Source organism: Melanotaenia boesemani, chromosome 10, assembly GCF_017639745.1.
Source record: "Melanotaenia boesemani isolate fMelBoe1 chromosome 10, fMelBoe1.pri, whole genome shotgun sequence".
Lineage (NCBI taxonomy): Eukaryota > Metazoa > Chordata > Actinopteri > Atheriniformes > Melanotaeniidae > Melanotaenia > Melanotaenia boesemani.
Window position 1 is genome coordinate 24,407,249 of NC_055691.1, and position 18,722 is coordinate 24,425,970.

The following is an 18,722-nucleotide window of genomic DNA, read 5'->3' on the forward strand; positions in this document are numbered from 1 at the left end:
CCTTATCTCTTGTTTCTCTTCCTTATCAGTGGCTTCTTGACAGTTATCCTTTCATGGAGACCATTTCTGACATTGATGAACATTAGATGGATCAAGTGATGTAACCCTCAAAACCATTGTCAGATTTTTGCTGGATTTTTATCTATTTTCTTTGTTCAACATCTGCAGATAGTTTTCTGCTAATGCCTTTTCATGATTCACAATGTTGGTGCAAAAATAGTATTTTTAAATCTGTATTATCTTTGGCATTTTCCATTTGTGCAATTCAATATATCGGACAATTTATGAATCTTTGTGTGATATTTCTGGTAACAAAGTGCCCAAAGATACCACTTAAAATTGGTTCTTTGCTAAGTTGTCTGTTATGTGTGTATGGTTTATCCATTGAGAGGTGCCATTTATTTCTACTTGATTCATAGGTAAAGGTTAAGAAGCCCCCCCCCCAAAAAAAAGAAAAGAAAAAAAAAAAGAAAGAACAAAAGAACATTTCCCCCCCAAAAAAACTGGACAGAAACTGAGTGAAACATTGGAAAAGTTCCTGAAGAAGTAGTTATTACTTTAAGACCACTTTTAAAGGTTACAAAAAGTCTGACTTCTTGGAAGCAAAATATAAAGAAAAGATGAAATAATTGATGGCTCAAAATATTTGAACAGTTCTGTATGTTGAAAATATAAAACATTTCCAAGGGCTGAGCTTACTTTTTTCCATATTGTAAGTGATATTAAAAGTTTTAGAGAGAGAGAAAAAATAGAAGATTCAGTGGATATTTTCATAATATTTTATTTTTCAGTTTGATACATAATCTATTGCTAATTTCTATATTTCTTTACAGTAGAAAAATAATGTTTTGATTTCCAGAGTACTACAGTTATATCCACTTCGAGAGGAGGTATTCAAAATCATCACTGTAAAATAAACTGAAAACATGGGCCAAATCTGTCATAATTATGAAAGCATCCTTATAACACTAGTTATTTAAAGTTTTCACTTTCATAATTTCTTTTCAACAGCACACAAAAGAGAACATGATACATATGCCAAAAGAATAAATACAAGGTACATTTCTTATAAATATCACTGAAATGAAGGTGAATAAATGTAAAGAAGAATGAAATTAAATACAAAAAAGTCACATGATCATACACAACAGCAGCTGACAGGACAAGGAAGAAACCACAGGAGTGTTTGTAACAGCTAGGGGTGTTATAAAAGTGTACTGAAGTTCCATGAAAGAATGTTGATTGTTTGCAATACAGAGTCCAGTACAATCCAGGTACAATGGAAGCAAAATAGTGCCTCAGATTAAGCAGTTCTTTGGGTTTGTGAAACATACTGACATTAAGGGCTAAACATACTTACTGCACCTATTAAATAGCATCAGCCATATACAATACAGTGAAGACAACAGAGCATTTTGTCATAGAGTAATGCACAATCAATGTACTGACGAAGGACAAAACACAAGCAATATATCTACAGCAGTGCTGGGGATGACATGGCAAGCATGGAAGGGCTGTAGATCATTATGTCAGATGAACTGTGACTAGTCAGACACCCAGCTGTTTGTTCAGCCGGTTGAGTGCGTCACCGACAATATCAAGCTCATGTCGGAGCTCCTCCACCACACTGTTGATGCTGGGAGTGTCCTTCAGCACATCCACACTCTGGGTGTAGGGGTTGTATCGGACTGTGAAGGGACGCTTGATGGTCTTGGCAAACTCCCTAAAAAGAACATGGAACACATATTTAATCATTTGTGAAACAACATAGTAGGCTAGGTAGATATGTCATTATCATAAAGCTAAATGAGGGAACAAACAATCCCACCTCATCTTGACTTTGGCCTCCTCAAAGCTGTCTGACACAAAGTAGACATCCTGAAATGTTGTGATGATGCATTCTTGCTTGGATGTAACTTTTGGGTCAAAAGGCATTATCCTTGCATTACCAGAGAGTGCATGCTGCATGGGAGAAAAATTGTGTAAATTTAAAAACATTTCAGTTAATCATCTTGTTATATAAAAATGCCCGACCCAGTTAGACCCAAAAGAGACCATTAACTCTCCCCAATTAAATAATGTAACATTTCATAACTTTTCTGGTAATTTATTTCTAGGTACATGATTACAAATAATACAGAATAGTACATTGCCTTCTCTATGGGTCTATTTTAATGCCTTTACCTTAAGCTCACTGATAGATGACAGCAGCCCAGCTCCATATGCCCGCAGCTGCCCCTCTTGTTTGCATAGGCCAAACTCCACTGTGAAGAAGTAGCACTGCAGTACAGGATTAGACATGAGCAATTATGATGATGTTTGGGGAATTCTAATATCAAAAATCTTTGGAAGATGTCTTTAGCTGCCATACTCACCGTGGCCAATTTCTGAACTGAGTCGTCTGAGGCTCCAAGTGAAGCAAGACCAATCTCCTGAGAAAACTGGGCAAAGCTGGGCTCTGCTAGCAGTGGCACGTGACCCAGCAGCTCATGGCATGTGTCCCTTTGTAGTGAAAGATAACAAAATACTTAGACTATTGGCTTTGTATTAATAGTAACATCACGTGTTTGGTTATTGTAGTGATTATTACTCACGGTTCTGGGGTGTATAAGGGATCGGAACTGTGTCGGACATACTGGGTACAGTGGAAAACACGGAAGGCCAAACCAGCTAGGAAGTCACGTGGGGACAGATAACCTGCCACAGGTCTGATGGTAAATCCAGTTCGTTCTGAAAAGATGTTTGAAACACAGATAAGTTTTTTTTATCTAGAAAAGTAAAAAGGTGAGTATTTGATTAAAAAAAAACAAAACAACAACAACAACAAAAAAAAAAAAAAAACACCTCTAAGGAAGCGTGAGACATCTTCCAGCTGAGGGATATTGTCCTCCCGACATTCACAGTATTTGGACAACAGTGGCAGGTTCTTCAAGTATTCCCGGCAGGCATGGGTAGGATACAACTTGTTGAGCTCCCTGTACACAACTCCCCAAGTCTTCACTTCTTCCTCTGTAAATTCAATACAAGGGATGGGGTCCCCACTGGAAAAAAAGTCAGAAAAATTTCTTTAGGCATCAAGTGAAATTTTTAAGACTTAGAAAATAGTAGTTTAAATATGCAGAAACATACTGTTTGTAAGCCATGGCAAGATCAGCAAAGTACTTTCGCCTTTTCCGGTAAACATTGTCCTTGAAACCCTGAAAAAGAAAACATACAATCACGATTGCATGTTTAATTTAATTTAATTTAATTTAATTTAATTTAATTTAATTTAATTTAATTTAATTTTACTTTATTTTATTTTATTTATGTATTTATTTTTTCTTAGGTAAACAGTAGGTCTGATACTGTACCGGATGGTCAGCATCCAGTTCAGAGCCATACATCAGGACACGGTTTGCACATTTGTCCAAGTCTGCAATTTTCTTTGGAAACCAAGGTACCTCATACATATCTGAAAAAAGAGCAAAGACATTTCTTTTTTACAGTTAATCAGGTTTGACGTGATAAATGTAACACAGGATTTACAGTTTCAGTGGTTGCTGTCTCACCTTCCTCTTGTAGACAGGAGTTATCTGGAGGGTCCATGTCCACCACATTCACATGCTTTTGAAGCAGCTGGATGATTTCATTCAGTTGTTCATGGTTGCTGTCGCAGTCCACAAAAATCTCAAACTCAGAGTTGCGTCTTTTGGATTTTCTGGACTCAATGTGTACAAGATTGACATGGTTTTCCTGCAAGGAACAATGAAAAGCATTTTCAGTTTACCTAATTTGGTTTAAAAACCTTTGTCATTGCCGAATAAGTCTACACACAAAATAAACATAAAATGATATCGTTTAATGAGGGTACTGCATTTTGGTTGAATCTATTAGTAAACAATGGAGTTGTTTTTTAAATTGACCTACTTGGAAAAGTTTAAGTGCCTTTACAAGTCCTCCCACTTCATTCTTGAGGGAAAAGATGATTGTTGCTCTTTCTTTCTCTGATGTATTCTTCTTTTCAGTGTTTTCTTCAATTTTTGTGAAAGTTGATTTATTTATCTGCAAACAACAAAGGTTGTTAGATCTGAATCTCATGTCATTACCAACTCATACAACGACTAGTAACAATCAACACGGTGAGATATTCAACTTATCAGCCGTCCTAATTTGGTTTACACCTGCATCAAGTTCACCTAATGCACTTGTTACAACTGAACCAAAGCTTAGCTTACGTAATGACGTGAACGCACAACTTCTAATCACTTGGATCATCTACCGATCCAAAAATCCTTTGAACATCTTGTCATATGTACGTGCATCACTCGCATCAAGTAGTGCGCACTGAGGGTAAGAGTCAAAAACAAACTTGGTGGCATTAGTACGCAAATATTTCTACCACACAGAAAAAATACTAAAAACAAAACAAAACAATTGAAAAAAAGAAAGAAAAAAGAAAAACAAAAAACGGCAGGTTCCCTATATCCACTAATATAAAATATTCAGTGTAAATGTAGCAGATCCCACAAAAACCCAGAACTTTGATTTGAAAAGTAAAGTGAACAACGATCTTGTCCATTTCAGCACCTCGGACAGCGTTCTCACGTTGACGCACGGTTGCTCACGCCAGGGGAAAATTCATTTAATCCTGTGTTAGTCTTTAGAAGTCGGACTGCCAACAACACAGAAATGCTAATCTGTTTCAATTGACTTCAGCGTCTCCTTGGCCGATTTTCTTCGGGTACACAGTTTAGAAAACAAATCAGAAGCACAAAAAGTTTAAACTTTCCATCTTCTTATCGTACAATCAAATGTATAAAATGGCCTTGCAGATAGAGGGTGATAAGTCTAGTAGCAGGGCACTTACAAGAATCAGTAAAAGTCAATTCAACCGCTTCCTACCATATTTCGTCCTTCGAACATTATGTAGACAGCGCGGCAAACCAGTTTTCGGTGAACCCTTGTCGGCAATAACCCTGAAAGCATTAGTGCATGGAGACTGGATCAGGACGCTCCCTGGGGTCAACTCTTTGCGTCTCGGTTTAACGAAGATGAACTTGTCTCTGTCTCAAAGAATCGCCTTACAGCAATCTCATTTAGACAGCGGGGAAGCCTATTATTAGCTCCCTCCAAGTTGAAATCTTATCAGACTTTAGGCAGCGTTTAATCACCGAAGCAAACACGTTTTAGATCAAGTGAATCAAACTAAAATTATTTTAAAACTTTTTTGTTTTTTTTTTGTATGTTTGTTTTTGATAGGCCTGAACTTTTTAAACGTTAAATCAACGCATAATATTCTATCTATCTATCTATCTATCTATCTATCTATCTATCTATCTATCTATCTATCTATCTATCTATCTATCTATCTATCTATCTATCGTCTTGCCTTGAAATGAAATGGCATGTGCTTTTAATCAGAGCTAAATCAAATTGCATGTGAGCAGTTGTTAATGCAACATAGCCCTATATACATAGCCTATAGCTTTTTAAATCACTTTATCATCCTCCAGGAAGATGTCAGCCACTTGTTCGCGTGCCTAACTGAGACATCAGACAACATAGACAAAGCAGTGTTTATCTTTTATCTCTCTGTCGCTCGCTATAGAAATTGGCATTAGACGCAAGCGAAGCAATAATCGGTCGTTTATGAATTCAAATTCGCTTGTATCTTCATTCAACCCTCTTAAACCTTTGACGTAAACACTATAACACTATAACAAAACGGCTTAAATTAATCTGCATTGACGACGAAAGTGGAAGCTTAAGATGACCCGATCCGATCGACCCACCACTGTCAAGAAAATGCTCTTAAAATTTTTTACCAATCAGAAAACCTATCCGCTCTCCTTATTTGTATTCACGCCAAGTTCTCAGCCTGTAAGACTTAGAATTGTTGCACTGCTGCACATGGTTTCAAATAATCCAATTTAAACTACACTTCTTTCCTTATTTCTTTTCTTTCCTTCATGTGCCTATTTTACTGACGCAGTTCTTACCTCATTGTTCAGCAGTTTTTCATCAAAGCCGATGTTCATGGAATCAAAGGATCTCCCTCTACGTGGTCCTTCAACTTTGTTTGAGTACATGTTAAAGTGCACCAGTTTATTTAGTCTTTTTTTAATTAACTAATTCTTTCACAGCTAGATTATCTAAATACCCTTTTCTGCGTAAAAGGGGTTGTCTACCCCGGGAAGCGGTGCGCGTTGCTATTTAACCACGCCGAGAAACAGGAGGGGGCAATAATCTCTCTCACAGCAGCAAATGGAAAAAGAGCAGCACCGCCCACGTCATTTGGACAAAAGGTGTCTTTTTCCAGCTAAAGGCTTGAAACGGCTTCAATGAGATCAATCAACCCAGATTTTAAGAGAAGAGAATGCACAGTTAAACTGGATTATTAATATCTTAAAGGATAACACTTAAGAGGAATTATAATATAAAAAGAAGCAGCTTTCCAAATCTTGATTCAGCTTGAACAGCTTTTCAAATATTGATTTTGTTAGTTTTGACAGTATAGAAAGCATCTAATAACTTATTAAACACAGAAAATGTGATATGATTTTAATACTGAACACACTTATTTTGAATGGAGATCTAAATAAAAATAGTGTGGGCTAAGATTTCTTATAATTTTTCACAAGGACATAATATTTTCTTGTTCTTGACTCTTTCACACTAAGGAAAGGTCAAGGTTTAAGAGGATTCAAGTGCAGACCACTTGCCTTCATTAAAGTGACCCCCCTCCACCCCAACCCCCAGACAAACACACAAACACACACACACACCCACCCTTTTCAAAATCCATTCCTCGGCTCCTTACACACCTCTGGCCTCTTTTGCACATAAGACACATAATCTGCATGTTTTCTTCTCTTTAACACCCTTCACCTTTTAATAAGATCAAAACAATCAGTGGAAAAGGCTTTCAGAAGCTTCAGCAAGCAAAACCAAGACAGGGGAGCACTGAACCCGAGATACCTCATTACTTTAAACAGATAACACCTCTGTTCTCTAAGCTTAAGTCACCTTACAAATAGGACAAGAGAGATGTCTGTGGCCTCTATGAGCCATGTACCTTTACCTTCTAGCTAGGTCAGCGCCTTCATGCACTGATACACGTGGCTGATTCACACACTTTCTGTCTCAGATGGTCCTGCTCTTTATCACTCGTGACATGAACTGATGTTTTACACAACCCAGGAGGCAGTGAAGGGAACTTCCCCTTCTCTGGAACTGAACCTGGATCTGCTCTTAGATGTTGTGTTAGACAGTAGCATTGACCAGACATGCTGCATAATAGACTGTTAGGCTTAAAGGAGCAGTTCACTACTATGTGAGCCTCCACTTTGTCTCTGTGTTTAAAGTAGTTTATGGACACACACCTGGCCCTTCCCACTGAGGGACAAATGAGTGTTCTGCAGCACAGAACAACGTCAGCTGTCATTCCATGTTGCAATTTGCTGTGGGCATAAAGTTTGCAGGAAAGAACGTCCAGTTTAGTTTAGAGATGCATAAATGAACATGTTTACCTGACTGTCAACTTAAGCTTTTTTCCACTTCCACCTACAAAAGGCAAACATTTCTGCTTCATTCTGCAGTTACAATATACACTGCCAAAGAAAAAACAAACAAACAAACAAACAAATGAACTATTAATATTTTAAAGAGTTAAAAAGTTTAATGGAAACTGTGCATAGTCTCATGATGCTTGCAAGGATAATTATTTTAGTCTAAGCAGCTCATACTAACATAAACAGTCTTGGCTTGACCACTCAGCAGGCAAATGTTACACATGTTTCTTAAGATAAGTATTTTGACAAGGGTGCACTGGGAATAAGATCTTTGTGATTCACTTGTCTTTTTTACCCTGCTATATTTTTTGGATCATAATCTCTGGTTAACTAACTTCAAGGATTAAAAACAGACGTTAAAGATACTAATTAATATTTTCAAATGGAATCATTCAGGTCATTCTCAACCACCAAAGTTAATGTACGCCATAGCAGGGGTGGTCTTCTGGGCAATGCTATGTAAAATGTGCCAATGTAGAACATGTTAAAAAGAGTGTAAAGTAAATATTCAAGATTTATTTACCTCTTCCTGAAAACAGGTGTGTATGGATGTTTAATTTCTTTACTTGGGATTTTTCTTTACTTAGGTTACTTTAACCCAAAATAAGACTGAATACTGACTCCTTGCAACTTCTGACAAAGCTTCTGCTCTTCAGCAGTCAGACTATGTGAGCACACAACACATTCATTCATTTATGCCACATGTAGCATAACCTACGTCTTCAGGAAGGTTCTTACTTACTGCCAGGCTTATCAGGTAACCAAACAGTCTTCAGTGCTCAACTAAAAAGAAGAAAAAAAAATCTAGAGATGCTCTTATGATTAAGTCTGCGATAGATGTGCATGTGTATATTAAGAGCTGCACTGTGACCAGTCTGTCCCAGTTCTGTTCAGTCTAATCAGAGGGATTTGCTCACACTGTCTGAGCATCAAGCTGCAAGAGATCTCTGTGGCTAATCTTACCCATGGCACTAAGACACCATACAAGAGGGGCATTAAATTAATTATACTTAGAAGTTTATGGCATCTCATTGTGTGGTCAGGAACAAAGTTATACAAAAACCCAAAAAGGATGTGAGTTCATTTATACATTCACCAGTGGGAGTCAGAGGTTCCAGTGTAAGTGTTCAAAATGTTGCTAAAAGATGCTTCAGCAGGGTAGATACCACCTGTTACTGCACCATCTAGGGCAGAAGAAATGCATCGTTGTTACTGTAATAATTACTTCTGATGATACAGTGACACATGCACAGACAAGAAGGCGCACTAAAGAGGTCTAAACTGATATTAAGATTATGTGCCTTCTAATCCCTACATCCAATTAACTAAAAAATTATGGAACAAAATAGAAATAAATAATCAGATTTTGGTACATTCATATGTTCAAATATTACCTGCTGCATGTACCGATATTGAAGAGTTAGACATTTTAAAAAGCAGAGCAATTCTACATTTCACATACAGCATCTACATTTTTCTGTTATGAAAAAGCATATTAGCATTAAAATTAAATTGCATGAATGATTTGGATGACATCCATTTAACTGGGGTGGTTGTTGACCACTGTTTCTAGCTATATAAATAAACAAGTTATGCAGAAAGGAAATATCAATTACAGGTTTTCTCAGTATTACAAAAATTTTCCAGTCTTTTTTTACCCTCCCTATGCTTTAATAAAACATTCAGCTACAATTAATATTGTTCTTTTTTTCTCCACTGAAAATATAGTTTATATTATATGAAAATCATTGTACTGTACTTTATTTTCATTCTATCGCTAAACCTTTGGAAAAACAGGAGTAGCTCTGTAATGGATAATATACTGATCGGCCTTAGAAGGATGTCTGGCCTCCTCTCCACCTTTGATTGTGACACCAATGTTTAAATTTCCACATAGTCAAGGTCTTCTGATATCACCTCATCAATAGAATTCCAGTCTTTCACCTGATCTCTGAGGTCTGTTTGAACAACTAACTAATCAGAACAGTGAATGGTCTGCTTACGCACACTTCCTGTGGCAGGACCACATCTCTTTAATCAGCTCCAATTCTTTCATTGCTGAGCAAACAGCAGCATACCCTGCTTGGCGATGGGCGTCAGTTTACACAGGACAGAGCTGCAGTAATAAACACCTGCCACATTCAGGATACCTGTGTTACATCATTGAAAATAATTTATTATAAAAATACAGATTTTAGAAACATCATTGAAAGTAACATTTATTCTGGTAATGTTCTTTTTTTAGCTTAGTCGGGTAAGCTTGTAACCATGTGATGGGAGTATTATTCCAGTATGCTGCATCTTCAGATAGAATTGAATATACACTTCAAACACAAATGCTTCTTTTTCTACATGGAAATAATTTATAATAAAAATATGTGTATCTATTTATCTATTCAGTTTATTTATCTATATATAAATGTATATATGTGCATATTTGTTGTATACATATAGATTGTTCTAATTCAAAGTCATAAAATGAATATACTATACCTTGCCGTTTTTTTTACATTAAGCAGAATAAACAGATTTTAGATTTCAGATGATCTTGATTCTTTATGACACAGGCTTTCTATGTCTGCACAATTGTGTTGCTTACAGAGTTAAAATGTTGTGTATAGCCACTGCTCAAGATCACAAACTGTGTTTACTGTCTACTTTGTGTGTGTGTGTGTGAGCAACACAGGTCATATGAGACGTCCAAAATCAAATAAGGGGAATGTTTCATTGTAAATTTGTTGACAAGCAATAGAAGCCAGGGAACGTAGGAAATGAGTTGAAGGGGGCTTTGATTGCACCCACTAGCGTCATGTATGTTTATTTAGTCTTGACCATGTGGTGGTGCAGACCTTAAAATCAAAGGAGATGAAATGTGAAAGTGCACATGTATGTTTCATCTGTTCACTGTCACTAATACTTGCACTGTATTGAGTACAGAAGGCAACATACAGACAGGGCTGATTATCAGAAGTCTATTCACCTTTTGGGGCAGAAAGCAAAAACACTTAAGAGAAATAAGCTGCAGTTGAATGTATTCCTTTTATCTAGAGGATTGCTCAGTTTACCGATTCTTTTAATTTAGGTTTCCTCAGAAAATGTTTTTGCTCTCTTTTGCCCACAATTTAACGCCCATATCTTGTAGATTAAAGGTTTATAACCCCAAACTAAATTTAAAAACGTTAAAAATCTAAATATTTATCAACTTAAATGGTATGTTTTTATTCTTCTCAGGTCTTAAACAATGTGGAAGGATTTAAGTTTTTATAAAAACACTAAACATTAGTAACAAACTTTTCTATCAGGCAACATTTTAAGTATTTTAAAAGAACATCAGACTGCATGGGTAGAGTTAAAAAGAAAACTGAATTACTGACATTCAGCATCAGAACAACCTGCAAGGGCTCAGAGTCAGGGATGTGTGCAGCATAATTCACCATTCACACATGAAGTCATTTCATATCAAGCTGCTGTGAAGACCGTCAGGCTGAAAATGAAGTTTGGCAGGGCAGCAGGAAACATCTGGGCTTCACCCTGATTTCTGTGACATGACTCGCCTGCAGTGAGGCCTGCAGAAAGATCAGCCAGCAGAATGCAAGTCACTGCCCACAAGCAGCCTTGAAAGGCCAAGCATGATTATACTGTAGCCATTTAAAACAAATAAGACATGGCTTGCACATGAAGGCATCAATAACCCATGTGCATCAGGTCTTGATGAGGCATAACTCACATCTAGCATGAACATGGTTTAAAAGACAAGGTTTTATTCCTCCCCCATAGGAGGATGATCTCTTCCTCACGTACACTCTGACCACCTTGGGATTTCCATTAGAAAGAGTGTTCTACATATCAATCCAAGCTTTAATTAAAAAGCTGCTATATTCACGGCGCCTTCGTAAGCTTGCTGGAAATGCGCAGGTTGTCCTGCTCTTCTCCATGAGTGGGCGAAATTGTGCATTTGGAAACCAAATGAGTTTATTGTTGCCGGCATCAATCCTTTCATCTAATTTTATTGTCTTTATCAAGTAACTATCACCCTCTAGTAAACACTTGATGTTGTCATCAGCATTTGCACAATTACTCATATGCTTAAAACGGTGACTCAATGCAGTTTTTTTCTTATGTGTAAACATATAAAATACATAGAATATATTTAATGTTGCAAGAAAAATACACGCAAAAACAAAAAGTAAAAAAAATATATATATAAAATCTAAATGTAAAACTGCCGTGTTGCAGATAAATTTAATTATAATTGAGTTCAAATGACTTTTTCTGTTTTCATTTTTGGCTGGTTGGTTCAGTTGTACAAAGTAATGAACTTTTGTGAAACGTGAGGTAATTTGACTGAATGACTGTATCACCTCTCAACAGACTGCTTTGCTTCAGACTTGTATATCCCAATTTAATGTAACAATAAAAACACATCTTTTATTTATTTTTCTTATTTATAAAAAAAAGACAAAAAAGGTCAATCACTTGTTACAAAAATACTGAACAATTGAAAGCTTTTAAAATAAATACAACTGTAATTTGTTAAATGTCAGTGGTACACATAATTACAACAGATGATAAACAGCTGTCATTTGTGAGGGTGTCTTTCCAGTGGAAATGCAAATATTCTGACATGAAGCAGGATCTTTGGAGAGGAAATACTGCTGCTATAAAAAGAAATGGTAGGACTGAATGAGTTCTTAACAAGGATCTGCGGGGATACTCAGACAGGAAACTGTGTCCTCATCACATCTGCCAATTGGGGATCAGCCTCGGACAACACGGCCTGTAGGTGCTGAAACTGTAGGAGAGGAGGAAGGTTAGGATGGAAACATGATGTTTACTTTCCAGAAAAGCCGGTGGTGTGTGGCAGCAGCCCATCACACATCCTCATTGGACACAAGATCTAAATTTACCCTGGTGTGCTGTATTAATAGCATCACAGCAAATGACTTCAAAGTTCCTGAGAAACTCAACTAGAATAAGATATTTAGCAGCAATTTAAGGCATAATGACTTGAATTAGATTTATTATGGAGTACGGTTGTGATAAAACAAGATTACCCTCTTTTTAATTCTAAGGTTTTATGTATCTGGACATGATTGGAAAATAAATGTGGTCCTTTTCAGGTATAGAATTTACATAAATAAGACATCAGATGAAAGATTACAGCGCATCACTATTTATTTAATAACATCAGCAGGTGGGAGCACCTCTAAGAAAAGCAGAGGTTTTGGCAGTTTGCTGGTCTAGAGCATTCAGGTACGTGTTAACACAATGCTGAGGAGGAAATGATATTGGAGAAGCAATTGTTGCTGCTCATCAATCTAGGGAAAATTATAAAACCACTTCCGAACAATCTGGTGTCTAAATTTCCAGTGAAAAATGTTATTTTCAAGTGGAAAACATTCAAGACAGTTTGCAATCTTCAGTCTCATCATGTTAAAGTTTGTGACGAAACATTTAGAAAAGACATGGCTCGTTAGGAAGGGTAGCAGGAAAAGCTTCTCATGACAGCACAGCTTCAGAGTTCTGTCGGTACAAACTAGGAGATGTTTGGCCATAATGCTCAGTTAATCATTTGGTGAAAACAAAACACCAAAACATCTCATACTAACTGTAGAGGTCTGATGATTTGGGCTTGTTTTGAAGCCACAGTAATTTGATATCGTGCAATCATCAAATCAACCACGAACCATATTATTAATCTAGAGTGAAATCTCAAACTGTTCTGTGTGACAGCTAAAGACTGGCTTGAAACTGGGTCATGAAACGGGACAATTATCCCAAGCTCACCATAAAACCCACAATAGAACAGTTGAAAAAGAATCACTCTGCTTCTACTTTCTGGCTTAGTCCAAACAATCATTGTTATACTGCAGTCATACCATTTAATGACCATAGACAGAAAGTCTATGAACACACTGTTACACTTTGAGTAGTCCTGCATAAACAGATTGGTGCTTCATTATTGAGTCATACAGCCATACTCAGTATTATGAGGTCAGGCTAAGTTGTGTGAAATTTGAAGTGTTATTCTTCTGGTCCATTTTATAATTGGTCACTGTGCTATTTACTGACAGGCATTTGCATCATGAACCATCTTGAAAGACATTACAAACATATTACAAAAACAAACTCTTTTTACTCCACATTATGAAAAGTACTTACTGAAGTTTTATACTTGGGAAGTAAACTGGTGGCAGCTGTGAGACATGTTTTCTGTGTCAGGTGACCATTGTTAATCAAATCTGTAACTGTGTCCTGCAATGAATGAAAAACAGACACACGTCACAAGCTGCATTAAGGAATGCCATAAAATGATCTGAACTGTGAAACATGAGCAGATCTAATCTAGGAGAATATTACCTTAGGAATGTGACTGCAAAGGTCAGCTAGAAACTCGGCTGTGATCTCAGAGAGAGTTTGCAGCTGGTCATCTAATGAGTCATCTTTGTTTGTAGCTTCAGCTTTGCATTCACTGTGGTACTGACACACCCGCAGGATGGTCCCAATGAGAGGCAGACCTGAAGATGGAATCATATTTGATTTACAAAAACACTGAAAAAATATTTGAAAATGAGAAATTAATAATCATATAATCTGAGAACACTGGGTCCTTGTTTGTGTTTTTTCCAACTGCACAGTACACACTCATCCATCACCTACTGTGCGACTGTCATGATGGCTGTGAGTAAAATGTGCAACAGCTGAAAAGTGGAGCTGTAGAAACACTTACTTGTGTCACTTCTGCTGCACTGCCGATCCTGACATCTGTAAAGAGCCTGCAGGACAGCAAATGCCTGAACCAAAATGCTTTTCTGCTCATGCAAGATAATCGGAAGATCGTTTGGTTGGCAGAGATCCTCACACACAACGTCACAGACAAAGTCCCACGCCAATTTACCAGGCCCATCAGGCGCAGCTAGAGGAAACAATTACATAATGTCTTAGTAAAAAGCTCAGTCATTTCTATTAATCACCATTAACCACTGTAATGATGTTTCATTGGCAAACTGAAATTACACTGACTGATCTTACCAAAAACCTGAATGCCTTCCTCTATAGTGGTGAGGAGCTGGAGGATGTGAAGGTAAACCTCAACCCCATTCAAACTCTCTGACCTGTGAAAATCGTCATCAACAGCTGTATTAGGCTAACAATAAACAACAGGTCTGTTATTGTTAGCACTAATAATGCAAACACTACAAACTATAACAGCCTCTCATTCAGTTCCCACCTTAACTGCTTGACCGCCTCAAGGAGACACAAAGTCAAATCCAGGTGGCTTTCACGTTCATCCTTGTCTTCCTCACTTGGCTGAGCTGTTATCCAGCTTTTCATCAAATCTTCATCAAGGTCAAACAATTTATCCACCAGCTCTCCCACCTTCTCCAGCAGATCCACTGAAAAAAGAGAGTGAATATTGACTTAAATGAAGCATTTTACAACCCGAACAACATGCTACAAATGGTAAAGATATACAGCATAAAGACTTTGGAGGCATCAGGGAATTTTCGATTATTTAATCAGCTTTTTATTGGAAAGAACTGAGAAAAAGAAAATTACTGTTGGTAGAACTGCACATGATGAAACAAAGGTTGGAGCGCACGCATGTCTGCTGTTGTATTCGCTGAAGCCATAAGGAACAAACATCTTTCTGAGACAAACAGGTCAGCAGCAATCTGCAAACATTAGAGAAGGGGATTATTTCACTCTCAGCCTCTTAGTTGTAAAAGTTTACATAAAAATCAAACAATACCTGCTGGTTTCCAAAAGAGTGGGTGGATCTGTATCTCCGAGAAGAAGCAACAGCACAGCACTGTGGATGCACAGGGAGTTGCATTACCCAGAATCTACCACACCAGAGTACATCACATCTGTTAAAAATTAATTAGGCATGGTTGTTTTTACTCACCTCAAGTCCTCATTTTGGCTGAGAGTCACACAGGTGTCAGGGAAACAAGCAATGTTCCCAAGAATTCCTACACTGATTTCCTAGAAAAGGAGAGAAGCATGAAAGCGATTAAAGCTCAGAAATAGCTCAGAAAGTAAGAGCTCAAAACAACATGAAGGATTTCATTCTGGCATGGAATGTATGAATTAAAAAGATTTTACTGACCGTAAGCCGTGGGCAACGAGATTTGGCTATCACTCCCAGCAGGATATCCGCAGCTTTGAATTCCTGCAGAAAACCAACTACATCCTGCAGAGATGGCACATAAACAGTCAGTAAATATGTAGACAATGAATGAGTCACTTAACTGTAACAAGTGCTGTAATTAATTATAAATTAGATCCACAGAGAGTGCTACATCATCTAGATCACATTTAGTTTCAAATATATTTTAGTACAAAGCTCTACTGTTTATGTTGGGTGACTGTTAAAAGAATGAAAATGCTGCAGAAATCACCAACTCAACCAATCTGGAGCCTGAGAGACACAGATGACAGACTGCACCTTATCCATTGCCATATCCCAGATTCTGCACAGGTCTTCCTCATCATCATCAGAGAGCTGTCCTTCAGAGTCCTCTTCTGAATGCTCTGTGACCATCTGCAAGACAAGGCAAGTTTACACACAGATAACTGTACAGCATGCAGGAGAGAAGATTGTATTAGAGAAGGGACGATTGTGTGTCATAAATTTGTGGACTTTATATCAGCTGCTTGTTATATTGGCTAAAGCGAGGTACACACGTAAAGATTATCGGGCTGTTTTTGTCCTGATTTTGCTCCTTCCCAACCAAGGATGGCAAATGCCCCATTATCTTAAGTCTTACAAGATTCTCCTATAAAATTATCATTTGGTCTGAGGTGTGTTAAGAGTGAATTCGTCCCGACAATCGCCTCCAAAGCGGGCCGTGGCCGACAATTGGAAGTATTAAACATGTTCAATATTTACGACCAAAAATCTTCACGAGATTTTTTTTCCTGAGTTGTGACCGTATGGAGTGTGAAGTGGAACAGCCAATCAGAGAGCGAGCTGACTGGTGAGCAAGGAAGGATATAAAGTCCGTGTTCACGCTGTGTCCAGTCTGTTGTTTCTTTTTTCAGTTCTGTATTTTTCTGTTAATAATAGTCACAAGACCATCATCATTACCTCATCATGTACGTCCTCGGCCATGCTGGGTGTTGTGTTTTCCGGCTGTTGCCATGGTTTATCTCCAGTTGTTGCTATGTTTCTTCTTTTTTGTTTTTGTTAGATCACGTTCGATTACGCGAGATTTCTGGCTCGGAGGACTACATTCTAGATCGATTGTGGGACAGCATCAATATGTGTGTGTTGTTCTGTTCTGAGTTATCGGAGCACACCACACACAGTACAATTAAAACTGTTAAATACCTGATTTTTTTATCTTCACGTGTGAGGTCTCTTAACAGATACAAAATCTCTTCAGATTTAGAAAATCCTTATGTGTGTACCAGCCTTAAGAAAAATGACCCCCCTTTAATCTCCTACAACACCAACAACACTCAAAAATCTTTCTTGATCAGTTCAAATTTTACTTATCTGCTATTTCTCACTTGATCAGAACTACTTCATGATTAAAATGAATTATAAAGTGCTCCAGATTTGACAAAGTTAGCAATAACAGTGTTCCTACATTAATGAGGCGAGTCAGGGTGCTGAAAAGCCAGTGCTTGCTGTAAACGGTGTCTCCAATGGCATCCAGGTCTTCATCCTCTGATCCGTCAGCTGTGTCTGGAGGTGGCGATGGGTTGCGGTCCATCACAGGAGACTGTATTTCAGCTGGAGATGAGGATCTCTCTTTTTCCTCCTGCTCAGCACCTTCAACACTACTGTCTGGAGTAATAAAAATGAACACACTTTAGAAATTAAATAGATGGGCAGCATGGATAGATTTAATTGTATGGTCTTGTTCTAAAGAAGCCAATATTTTTGGCGTTATCAGAGTATCTAGCGATACAGAACTCATTTAAGCGAATATTTAATGTTGTGCTGTACTTCGGTTTTAAAACAATTTAAGAAATCAGTTAAGTGGGACAGAACTTGTTGTTTATGATTGCTGCAGATTTAAATTGTTCTCCTAAAATGTATTGTATCGAAATTGTGCATGTTTTCTAGTTTAGTAGTAAAACTAATACAACCAAAGTAGCCCTAAAACACATATTACCTTTGAGGAAGTTACAATATTTAGGTTCTATACAAAGTACAATGTAATACAATTCCATCCTTTAACTTAATAAAGTAACGTGTAAGCTAATCCTCGGGGTATGCGTAGTACATTTAGCACTAACACAGAAGTAAACGTAGCTCGTTTAGCTAGTCACCGTAAATCGCTGGTACCGCTTGCATCTAATATTAGCTGTCAGACATAAACTTGAAACACGTCAACTTACCCATAGTGACCGCGCCTGATACAAAGTAACAAGCTGGTGATGATAAGTTTCAATGCTATTAGATTGAGGATAACGTCTACACAGCTTAACTTCAAACAACCTCCATTTACAAGTATTACTACACTGCGCATGTGTAAACTTTCTTGTTGTGGTCGAGCACTTCATAATAAAGCAAATACCGCCACCTGCAGGTCAAAGGAGGGAATGACCCATGTCACGGCTGGAGAATAACTCATTGTTTTAGTGTAGTATCTGAATACCCAGAATTGGGTGTATTTGTGCATGTTTTTGTTACGAGAGAGAGAGAGAGAGAGAGAGAGAGAGAGACTTTTGACAGACCTTTATTATTCTGTACAAACAATGTACCATACCATACCATCTTTATCACACACAGAAACCCAAATTCAGTCCAGATCTGAAGAAAAGCTGATCTTCAAAAACAAAACACCACAGTTGTAAAAAAAAAGTGTCCAAATACTGAACTGACTTATAGAAATTAAATTCCAAAATAGTTCTTGATTTCAACATATTGAAAAATTATATAAGTTCATGGAACTCAGCAAACCTTAATGTTGCTCTCCAAATGCCTTTTTATTCAAAAATGTTTTTTCTTTAGAGGTGAAATCATCTTTGCAATAGTTTCAGAGCTTCAGTGACAGCAGTTTGGCCTTGAGCATATTTGCTCTTTAAAAACAAACAAAAAGCAAAAGAACAAACAAAACAAAGGAAAAGCCAGAATAGAAATAAGTTGAAACAGTATCTTCCTCATAAAATGGGAACTTTCATTATGTCATTTTAAATAGATCACATGTT

The 18,722-nt window shown here is 37.4% G+C and overlaps 2 protein-coding genes across 2 annotated transcripts; both read right to left on the reverse strand.

Moving 5' to 3' along the window:
- Positions 1-796: 796 nt before the first annotated feature.
- On the reverse strand, positions 797-6,153 carry tph1a (tryptophan hydroxylase 1 (tryptophan 5-monooxygenase) a). Its single transcript, XM_041996618.1, has 11 exons — positions 5,982-6,153; positions 3,910-4,044; positions 3,552-3,735; positions 3,354-3,454; positions 3,130-3,197; positions 2,845-3,041; positions 2,595-2,730; positions 2,376-2,502; positions 2,185-2,280; positions 1,829-1,962; positions 797-1,723 (listed from the first exon to the last, which is right to left on the reverse strand). Exons 1-11 carry the CDS (start codon positions 6,069-6,071, stop codon positions 1,549-1,551), a joined length of 1,443 nt encoding a protein of 480 aa, XP_041852552.1. The 5' UTR covers positions 6,072-6,153; the 3' UTR covers positions 797-1,548.
- Positions 6,154-12,058: 5,905 nt separating this feature from the next.
- Positions 12,059-18,048, reverse strand: saal1 (serum amyloid A-like 1). Its single transcript, XM_041996483.1, has 13 exons — positions 17,910-18,048; positions 17,153-17,352; positions 16,006-16,101; positions 15,667-15,750; positions 15,463-15,542; positions 15,307-15,366; positions 15,114-15,229; positions 14,785-14,950; positions 14,586-14,668; positions 14,284-14,469; positions 13,914-14,071; positions 13,716-13,808; positions 12,059-12,345 (listed from the first exon to the last, which is right to left on the reverse strand). The coding sequence occupies exons 1-13, from the start codon at positions 17,911-17,913 to the stop codon at positions 12,268-12,270; spliced, it is 1,404 nt and encodes a 467-aa protein (XP_041852417.1). The 5' UTR covers positions 17,914-18,048; the 3' UTR covers positions 12,059-12,267.
- Between the last annotated feature and the right edge of the window lie 674 nt (positions 18,049-18,722).

Bases quoted from the DNA above. Each gene is read 5' to 3' on its own strand.
- saal1 (XM_041996483.1), bottom strand. The intron at 15,751-16,005 runs GTGCAGTCTGTC...CCATCTCTGCAG, and splicing joins GGGATATGGCAATGGATAAG to GATGTAGTTGGTTTTCTGCA. The intron at 15,543-15,666 runs GTCAGTAAAATC...CTCCTTTTCTAG, and splicing joins CTCGTTGCCCACGGCTTACG to GAAATCAGTGTAGGAATTCT.
- tph1a (XM_041996618.1), bottom strand. From the start codon at position 6,071: ATGTACTCAAACAAAGTTGAAGGACCACGTAGAGGGAGATCCTTTGAT. The intron at 4,045-5,981 runs GTAAGAACTGCG...TGTTGTTTGCAG, and splicing joins AAAAACTGCTGAACAATGAG to ATAAATAAATCAACTTTCAC. The intron at 1,724-1,828 runs GTGGGATTGTTT...TGTTCTTTTTAG, and splicing joins GAGGCCAAAGTCAAGATGAG to GGAGTTTGCCAAGACCATCA.